Source organism: Malania oleifera, chromosome 3 (assembly GCF_029873635.1).
Source record: "Malania oleifera isolate guangnan ecotype guangnan chromosome 3, ASM2987363v1, whole genome shotgun sequence".
NCBI lineage: Eukaryota > Viridiplantae > Streptophyta > Magnoliopsida > Santalales > Ximeniaceae > Malania > Malania oleifera.
The window spans coordinates 82,986,802-82,997,342 of NC_080419.1; the positions used below are offsets into that span (position 1 = coordinate 82,986,802).

General features: G+C 36.5%; 1 protein-coding gene across 1 annotated transcript; it reads left to right on the plus strand.

The window, feature by feature from the left end:
- Positions 1-8,552: 8,552 nt before the first annotated feature.
- On the plus strand, positions 8,553-10,242 carry LOC131151401 (phosphoenolpyruvate carboxylase, housekeeping isozyme-like). Its single transcript, XM_058102644.1, has 3 exons — positions 8,553-8,720; positions 9,490-9,567; positions 10,150-10,242. The coding sequence occupies exons 1-3, from the start codon at positions 8,553-8,555 to the stop codon at positions 10,240-10,242; spliced, it is 339 nt and encodes a 112-aa protein (XP_057958627.1).
- The last annotated feature ends 299 nt before the right edge of the window (positions 10,243-10,541 follow it).

The window sequence follows — 10,541 nt, forward strand, 5'->3', positions numbered from 1 at the left end:
AAGAGGGAGACTAGCCCTGGAATAGTCCCGGATTGGCTTAGACCCAGTTAGGAAAGCTAGGTGCATCGTCCTGTTAAGGCGTGTAGGTTGAGGTCAGTCCCGCTAATTGACCTGGTTAAGGTTGAGGTCAGCCCTGTGTTAATTTGACCTGGTTGTAAACGGTGCTGCTCCACCCTTAAGTGAGCTATTAGTGGAATCCTCAAGCTTGCGAGCTTGAGGCGGGGACGTAGGCACAGTTGGCCGAACCCCGATAACATATTGTGTGTTTGCTTATATCTCTGCACTTTATATTTACCGCACGTGTATGTTATGGGTGAATGATGTGTATGGCTTAATTTTCACAGTATATTTATCTACGCGTTTGGAAATTGCATAGACTGATCCTAGGTTGTGTACATACCGTGTTTGCATAGATCAACCTAGGTGAAAAAGTTTTAAAATTCCAATTCACCCCCCCCCCTCTCTTGGGAATACACCAATTCTAACAAACCTTTTTCATGAATTTCACCGAAAAATTCAAGTTGAGCTTATTTATAAAACACAAATTCATCGACGAGTCCACGAAGGAAGTTCGTTGACCAACACTTGTTCCTCGTCGACGAGTTTCAGGCCCTAAAATCAGCCCTCTCAGTAATATCTCATCGACGAGACACGTGTCCACGTCGACGAGTCCAAGAGGCCTACTCGTCGACAAGCACTCTACACTCGTTGATGAGACCTTGCTGAAACCCTTTTTAAAATTCCTTTTCTCTCCTCCTTTTATTACTTAATTACTATAATTCTTTGGGTCTCTACATTCTCCCCTCCTTATAAAATTTCATCCTTAAAATTTATTATCTGAATTAAACACCATCCATTGAGGAAAAATGGGCTACTTATTTTATTACTTACCCTCACTTGTGGCGGAGGAATACCGTGGTTATATTAGGGTTTTAGGAGATTAAATAATATACATAAATAAAATTCTCTCAAAACTAAAATACTACCTACTAATAGAAAATTATTACATATACTAACTACCCTGCACAAAATAAACTTAACATACTTACCGACATCTTTACCTAATTACTATTGATCCCCACTAAATAAATATGGATATTTCTATCGTATTTATTCCTCAAGCTCCCATGAGACTTCTTCCATTTCATGATTACTCCATAGAACTTTTACTAATGGAATTCTCTTATTACACAATTCTTGTTCCTTCCTGTCTAAGATCTGCACTGGTATCTCCTCATAAGCCAGTGATTCTCTAAGTTCTATCCTTGCATAACTGACCATGTGGGAGGGATCTAGCACGTATTTCTTCAACATAGAAACATGAAATACTGAACTCCCCTATCCATCCTACGCCTTCTCCATCAACTCCGTCAACTCTATGTCATTCTTCTAGGCTGCTTTAATCTTTTTATACAGCGTAGGCTACACTACCAAGTTAGCAATATATGTCTAGTGATCACTCTCTACTAACTCCACGCCAAGCCTCTCCAAGTCCATCTGGATCGGACGCTAAATTTCTACTTCTGACAATGTTGCTATCATGGACTTTCAGCTCAGCGCATTAGTCACCACATTTACTTTACCTAAATGGTAACTGATGGTACAATCATAATCCTTGATGAGTTCTAACCATCTTCTCTATTGCATGTCAAACTCCTTCTGTGTGAAGAAGTACTTTAAACTTTTATGGTTTGAAAATATTTCACATCTTCCGCCGTACAGATAATGTCTCCAAATCTTCAATGTATGACCCACTGCAGCCAATTTTAGATCATGCGTGGGACAATTCTTTTCATATTCTTTCAATTGTCTAGAGACATATGCTACCACTCTGCCCTACTGCATTAATACATATTTGAGCCCCCTCAAAGATGCGTCACAGTAGATCACATATCCATTACCTCCCAATGGAATAGTCAATACTGGTGCTGTGACGAACTTCTGCTTTAATTCATGGAAACTTTGCTCACAACTGTTGTCCCATTCAAACCCGACATTCTTCCTGGTTAGTCGTGTCAAAGGCCTTGATAATGCTAAGAATCCCTCTACAAACCGTCGATAATAACCTACTAGTCCTAAGAAACTCTTGACTTCCTGTACGTTTTTTGACCTAGCACAATTCACTACCGCCTCTATTTTACTGGGATCCACAGAAATTCCATCTCCTGATATAACATGTCCCAAAAACACAACTTTATCAAACTAGAATTCACATTTACTAAACTTAGCATCCAATTTCTTTTCCCTAAGCATCTAAAAGTACTAGCCTTAGGTGTGTCTTATGCTCCTCAAAACCCCTCGAGTAAACCAATATGTCATCAATGAAAACCACAACGAACTTATCTAAATACTGATGAAAGATTCTATTCATCAAATTCATGAATACAGCAGGAGCTAGCATTTGTCAGACCAAATGGCATAACTAGAAATTCATAATGCCCATACCTGGTCCTGAAAGCTATCTTTGAAATATCTTCAGTTTTAACTTTCACCTAATGATAACCTGACCTAAGATCGATCTTGGAATAGACCTGTGTACCCTGAAGTTAATCAAATAAGTCATCTATATGGGATAGAGGATACATGTTCTTAATTGTTACTTTGTTTATTTCTCTATAATCTATACACATCCTCATAGACCCATTTTTCTTCTTCACAAATAAAACTGGAGCTCCCCAAGGCGATACACTAGGTCTAATAAACCCTTTATTCAATAAATCCTGCAACTGATCTTTTAATTCTCCCAATTCTTCTGGAGCCATTCAGTAAGGAGCTTTAGAAATCGGTGCCATCCCTGAGAGTAAATCTATAGAAAAATTTATCTTACGGTCGGGAGGCAACCTAGGTAATTCCTCTGGAAAAACATTTGGAAACTCCTTAACCACTTGTGTACTAACAAGCTTCAATTCATTATCCGTCAACTCCTTTACATAAGCCATAAACCCCTGACATTCGTCCAGAAGTAGTCTTCTCACCTGCATGGCTGACACTAATTAAGGTGCAGATTGCACTCGTGATCCCAAAAATTTGAATTTTGGCTTTCCTGGTGGTCTGAAAATTACTTCTTTCAGATAACATTCGATACTAGCATGGTTAGTAGCCAACCAATCCATACCTAGTATTACATCGAATCCATGTAAATCTACCACAATTAGGTCAGCTGGTAATACTCTCTCCAGAATTTATACTCGATAACCCCTGAGCACTCTACGACACCTCACCACTGACCCTATCGATGTTGCTGAAAGCCTAAAGGCATGGACCTCTTCTTCTGTCCCTGCTCCTCTACCCCCATCCGCTCACTAGCCTAAGCCACAACTGCTCTCTCCACCAACTTGATAAAGTTCTGCACTTTCAACACTACCACCTACTTATAAATTTCTCACCTCAGACCTCTTTCAAACTACCTTGCCTTCTTTGCCTCATTAGGTATGATGTACAGGGCAAAGCGGGACAATTCTATAAACCTCGTCACGTACTGCTAGATTGACTGCTATCCCTACTTCAAATTCAGGAACTCCTTCACTTTGGTCCCCCTGATAGTGGCCAAAAATATTCGTCGAAGAACAAATCTTTAAACTGGCACCAAGTTATTGCTATAGAAACCGCCCTATGCTCCTCCAAAAGTTTCATCGCAGTCCATCATCTTTCAGCCTCCCCTTTCAATTTATCGGTGGCAAATAAAACCCTCTGCTCCTCCATGCACTGTCACACTGCCAAAATTTTCTCTATTTCCTGCGTCCAATTTTCGGAGGTTGTAGGATCAGTTTCTCCTGAAAATTCAGGAGGATTCATTTTGGTAAATTTCTCTATTATATACCCATGGCTTGCAGATGGGCCTGCCTGCTCCTTGGAGCTGCGTGCGATCTTAGCCATGACCTACTAAGCCACACTGCATAATACTGCATCTAAATCAGCTTCGCCTGCCTCTGAGGGCCCTGCACCCTCACTACTACTGACATGAGCACTGCCACTACCTGGGTCCATCCTAAAAAGACAATAAACATAGCTTAGGGACCCTATCCTTATAATTTACATATCTAACCAAAATTCATATTAGTCCTATACTTTATAAACATAACTCGACAATAGTTTATTATGGCTTTCCTGAAATCGTCACCCCAGAAAATACATAGAAACCACCACAAAAGTCCTGCCTCCAAACTGCAAAACAAAACCTCAAATACTTTCTCATATACTCTGGTATTATTTCCACTGCACTCTAGAGTCTACAGAACCTAGCAACCTAGGCTATAATACCAAACTGTAACAACCTACCTATTTTTCCATATATATATTACATAAAGATAATATTAATAATTTTAACATCCAACAAAACTATCATAATCATGATCAACTTGGACCCCATGGGTACCAGGGATATACTTATCACCAAACTCTGACACTTAAGTAGTGGTAACATAAAATCATATACATGCCATAAATACCAGAAACCATACTAGAGTTCTACTAAATCTGTCATATACACATTCATATAGTCATCCAAAAAAAGACCAAAAAGTACTCCTAAAGTCTCAACCCAAAAATCCATCTGACCCTACCTCATCAACTTACCCTACAGACAAGGTAACTCAAACCATTTCTATTGTTGCGGGGCTCTATCCACCCTCCTACCTAGATTTCCTAAAATATTTGTAATACTGGGGTGAGACACCTCTCAATAAGGGAGATAAACTAATATCAGTGTGTTGCAACATGAGTATTTTTCGTGATATACATATAAACGGTACATAATTCATAACTAGTAAAAACAGTTGTATCATATATGAATATAACATAATTTACCATAACATAACTTAACATACTAAATTTCTATACTTGGAAAACCATCTTATATAACCATATCATAATTGAATTATTACCCAGGATAGATAGTTCGTTAGCTATTGTCATGTCTTACCCTCCACATGACAGGGCTGTATGGCTCGAAGGAGGCACCTAGCAGTGGCTGGCTGACCATGCTAAGTCAAACATAAGTTTGTAAGTACGATGGGCCTATTCCACCTATGTAGGACTACCAGGAGAACTACGACACTCCCATAAAGTCACATCGACTGTCATCTCCCACACTCTACATAAGATGTGTGGTAGCACTAACATATTCATAATCGTAAACATATAGCTACGGTACCGTACTTTATAAAACTGAACTAAGCTATTTGGCTTCTGATAACATATAATACATTTCATGATATTGAACATAGCAGTTTCATATATCAGGGTAAAACATAACATGATAATATTTTCTTGAAACTTGACATAACATGCATAATTACAGCATTTAATGTTGTTATATCATAACCTAAAAATCATAATACCTGCACCGGCATAACATGACATACTTGCACATGAGAATCTTGCACTTGTAAACATAATATTTTTAAAACCATAGTTTTTGTACGGTTTTTATGATTTTCTTGAAAACTGTTATAACCTGCTTATCTTGGTAAAATCATAATATTTCAATGTAACATAAATTTCATGGAAATATTATACTCATGCCACACAAATATTCATTGCCTTATAAATACATAATTAATTCTGAAATCATATTTTCATATAAAATATGTTAAAATCATTTTCCTATTCAACAGCAGTATTCCCAAACATAATTCTATGTCATACATATTTTCCTGAAAATAAATGTTGTTTAATTCATAATAATTACATGAAAAATACTGACTTAATTTATCCCTTTACCTGTCTTACTAAGAAGTCCACATAATATTCCAAACCTATACCCGTGTGTTCCCCAATCAACATCCTAAAATTGCATTTTTCCCAACAAAACTTCAGTATTATTCTACCTAAAGCATTTTCTTCAGTCCAAAAATACTAAATACCCTATAAAACTCAAAATATCCAACTTACCCAGATTTTGGGATGGTGCCTAGGTTATCGTAACCAACAATCCACTCTGGCAGACATGAAGAGAATCTTCCCAGGAGTAGCGTGGCGACTTCCAATCGTCGAACCGATAAAAATCAGAGCCTAAAATCTAGAGAGAAGCTTGAGGGGATGAAAATTTAGAGAAAGAAAGACCCTTTTGCATGAATTTCACTGAAAATCCTCAATTGAGCTTATTTATAAAACATGGATTAGTCGACGAGACATGTCACCTCTTCGACGAGTCCATGCAGTAAGTTGGTCGATGAACACTTGTTCCTCATCAACGAGCTTCATGCCCTGAAATCAGCCCGTTCGGTAATATCTCATTGATGAGACACGCGTCTCCGTCGACGAGTCCAAGAAGCCTGCTCATCGATGAGCACTCTACACTCGTTGACAAGACCCTACTGAAACCCTTTTTAAAATTCTTTTTCTCTCCTCCTTTAATTATATAATTATTATAATTCTTCGGGTCTCTACATAGGCATTGTTTCCATTTTGTCAAACAGTGTTGTAGTGTTGTTTGACTCAAGTGCGGCGCACTCTTTCGTATCTCGGGGATTGGTTAAATTATATGGAGTAGAAACACAGTTATTAGATGCCGAGTTAGAGGTGGTCACACCGACAGGGTCAGTGGTAGTGTATAATTGAATGATCCGAAACTATCCAGGGGCGATTCATGGGAGAATGATGTCTACTAACACTACAAAAAAATTCGTTTTTAGAGATGAAAGTATTAGTGATGGTTTTAAAACTATTACTAAAAGTTGGTATTAGTGACGGTTTTTATGAACCATCACTAATAGTGTAAGCATTAGTGATGGTTTTAGCAGCTGTCACTAATACGACACTATTAGTGACGGTTTTAAAACTGTCACTAATACTTTCATCACTAAAAATAGCGCGATAAACAATTTTCATGCGAAACTTTTTTCGAAAAAATATTAGCGATGATTCTAGGGTATTAGTGACGGATTTAATTCGTCACTAAAAGTCACTTATTAGTGACGATTAACTAACCGTCATTACAAATATTTATGAATAAATAAAAAAAAATTAGTTAAGGGTATTGGTGACAGTTTGGAAGAACCGTCACTAATAATGGGGTATTAGTGACGCTTTTGAAACCGTCATTACTAGTGTTTTTATTTAAAAATTTTTTAAAAAAAACATTAGTTAAGGGTATTAGTGATGGTTTTGAAATCGTCACTACTAGTATTTTTATTTAAAAAATAAAAAATAAAATTAGTTAAGGGTATTAGTGACAGTTTGGAAGAACCATTACTAATAATAGGGTATTAGATTATTAGTGACGGTTTTGAAACCATCACTACTAGTATTTTTATTTAAAAAATAAAAAATAAATTAGTTAAGGGTATTAGTGACAATTTGGAAGAATTGTCACTAATAATAGGGTATTAGTGACAGTTTTGAAACCATCACTACTATTATTTTTATTTAAAAAATATACAAAAAATTAGTTAAGGGTATTAGTGACGGTTTGGAAGAACCGTCACTAATAATGGGGTATTAGTGATGCTTTTGAAACCGTCACTGCTAATGTTTTTATTTAAAAAATATTAGAAAATATTAGTTAAGGGAATTAGTGACGGTTTGGAAGAACTGTCACTAATAATAAAGTATTAGTGACGCTATTAAAACCGTCACTACTAGTGTTTTTATTTAAAAAATAAAAAAAAAATTAGTTAAGGGGTATTAGTGATGGTTTTGAAACCGTCACTACTAATGTTTTTATTTAAAAAATATAAAAAAATTAGTTAAGGGTATTAGTGATAGTTTGGAAGAACCGTCATTAATAATGGGGTATTAGTGACGCTTTTGAAACCGTCACTACTAGTATTTTTATTTAAAAAATATATAAAACAAATTAGTTAAGGGTATTAGTGAAGGTGTGGAAGAACCGTCACTAATAATAGGGTATTAGTGACGATTTTGAAACCGTCACTACTACTGTTTTTATTTAAAAAATATTAAAAAAAATAGTTAAGGGTATTAGTGACGGTTTGGAAGAACCATCACTAATAATAGGGTATTAGTTACAGTTTTGAAACCGTCACTGATGCTCAAAATTCAAAATATGTGCCTTATCACATATAATTTCCCACACTTTCCCCAAATTTCTTCTTTTTCCTACTCCCGCCTCCTTCTCCCTCCTGCTATCTTTTCTTTCCCCAAATTTTGTTCTACTCCTCCCTCTGCCCTTCCCTCCTCGCTACTCCATGGTTCTGGCTTACCCTGAAGACCACCATCGCCTCTCCCTCTCTCTGTTTTTCGTTCTCTCTCAATCACACGTGATGGTTCTTAACTTTCTTGTGTAGAGATCACCAGGTGCCCATTTTCAGAAAATCTACACAATCATCTTTTCACGTGCTCCACGAGATTCATTTCATCGCACCTGCTTTTCTCTTTCTGAAACATACATACTTGGTTTTTCAGTCTACCACCTCAATCAACTGGTTCAATTCAATTCAAAGTTTCTATTTGGAGCCGTAATTTCTGTTCAAGCATCTGTTTTTCGGTTGAAAATTGGAGGGTTTCACATTCTTTCTCTCGGCTGCTTTGAGTGATAAATCACAGAGCGCAAGGCAAATGAACAGAAGTGGAGGAGAGAAAAAGCAGAAATGGCGGCAAGGAACTTAAAGAAGTTGGCCTCAATGGATGCACAATTGAGGTTATTGGTTCCGAAGAAGGTGTCTGAGGATAACAAGTTGATGGAGTATGACGCTTTGTTGTTGGATCGGTTCATTGACATTCTTCAGGATTTGCATGGAGAAAATCTCAAAGAGACGGTACTGGATTTAAAACTCTGAATTTTTGCTTTTGTTTTTGGAGCATTTTTGTTGCTTTGGTTGTCTAATCAAGCTTATCTGCATACTGAACTGAAATATAAATTTTATTCAAAGTTTTGAAAGCCCCTCTTTTGTTAATTCCGCAAAGTTCATAAGGTTTTTCGTTTTTTTTTTTTTTTTTTTTTAGGAGGGTTCTCTTTGGTATTATTTTTTTATTTCCTATTTTTAAAATCTATTTTCCATGTGTTGCAGTATGGAAATAAGTGGATCTAAGACATTTGAGTGCCTTGTTCATTTCCTGTTTCTGTTGTAAATTGTAAACTATTATGTGGTTAAAATTGGTTTCTTATGCACATACAAGCTACGATAGCACTTGCCAAGGCAGCTCATAAGGTATGAAATATCTGTTCCTCATGTGCATATTTTCACAAGTTGTGGGAATTAGTATATGTTAAACTTATTTGTGGCATCTTTTTTTCACACTTGGATAGTAACAAACATCTTGTTGAATTCCTCTGATTGAATAATAACTGTTTGGGTATGTAGTTTTAGTGTTGAGCTGCATATATATATATATATATAGTATTGTTTTTGTTTAATTCTACGACATGGACATCCTTACAAGATGAAAATACTTGCCCAAGACCTTACACTTGGACATACTAATGTACATCACAAGGTTTTTGGAACTTGTGTGATAATGCCTGTGTTAACTCTGTACTAATAGTATGAATATTTTGTTATTGACTATGAATGTTTGATTTGCTAGCATACTACATATCCTGTTCTGGATGCTTCCACTTCATTCTTTGGAGTTTATGATAGACATGGAGGTAAGAATCAGGAGGTTTAGGTACTCTTATAGTAGGGTGGATGGTTATTCTTTATCTAGTTTACCCAAAGTTTCTTTTAAAAATTGATTTGAAATGCGATAAGCCTGCCTATGTAGACAAAATTAATTTTAGCCTTTCATCTGATAGGTTGTCTCTTATAGTTAAGGTATGATTTAAATATTAATTTTATTTCTCTTGAATCTTGATGCCCTTCTTGTGGATGCAATGACCGCAAGAAGGGCATCAAGATTCAAGAGAAATAAAATTAATATTTAAATCATACCTTAACTATAAGAGACAACCTATCAGATGCAAGGCTAAAATTTATTTTGTCTACATGGGCAGGCTTAGCGCATTTCAAATCAATTTTGAAAAGAAACTCCGGGTAAACTAGATAAAGAATCGTTGATGCAGGCACCACCATCCACGACCTCATCGTCCTTCTCTGTCATCCATGACCTCATTGTCCTTCATCACCCTCCATGACCTCGTCGTCTGCTCCATCACCATCAAGGTCGAGGATTCTGAAGTTGGGCCCTAGATTACAGATTGAGCCTTATTGTTCGAGAACTTCACCCTCATGGATGATGCCGCAGCAAGCCATAGCCGCCCATGCTGCCATGGTTTCTCATTGTCATCGTGAATCCATCCTCGACGCGAAAGTTCCATTGTCTCCTTCAATGAAATAAGATTTTTGTTCAAAACAAATTTTAAATTAAAATAAATTAAAATATATTTCGGTCGATCTAGGCGGCATTGTGGGTGTCGATGGAGTCCGATTGGGCGGTGGTGATTGTGACAACCTCAGTGGCTGTGATTGTCAGCTTTGTGATGTTTTTGTGGTAGATGAGATCGAGGGAGCAAGGGAAGGATAATGTATTTGAATTTGAATTTGTATAATGTATTTGTATTTAAATTTGAATTTGTATAATATATTTGTATTTGAATTTGAATTTGTATAATATATTTGTATTTTTATTTAAATTTG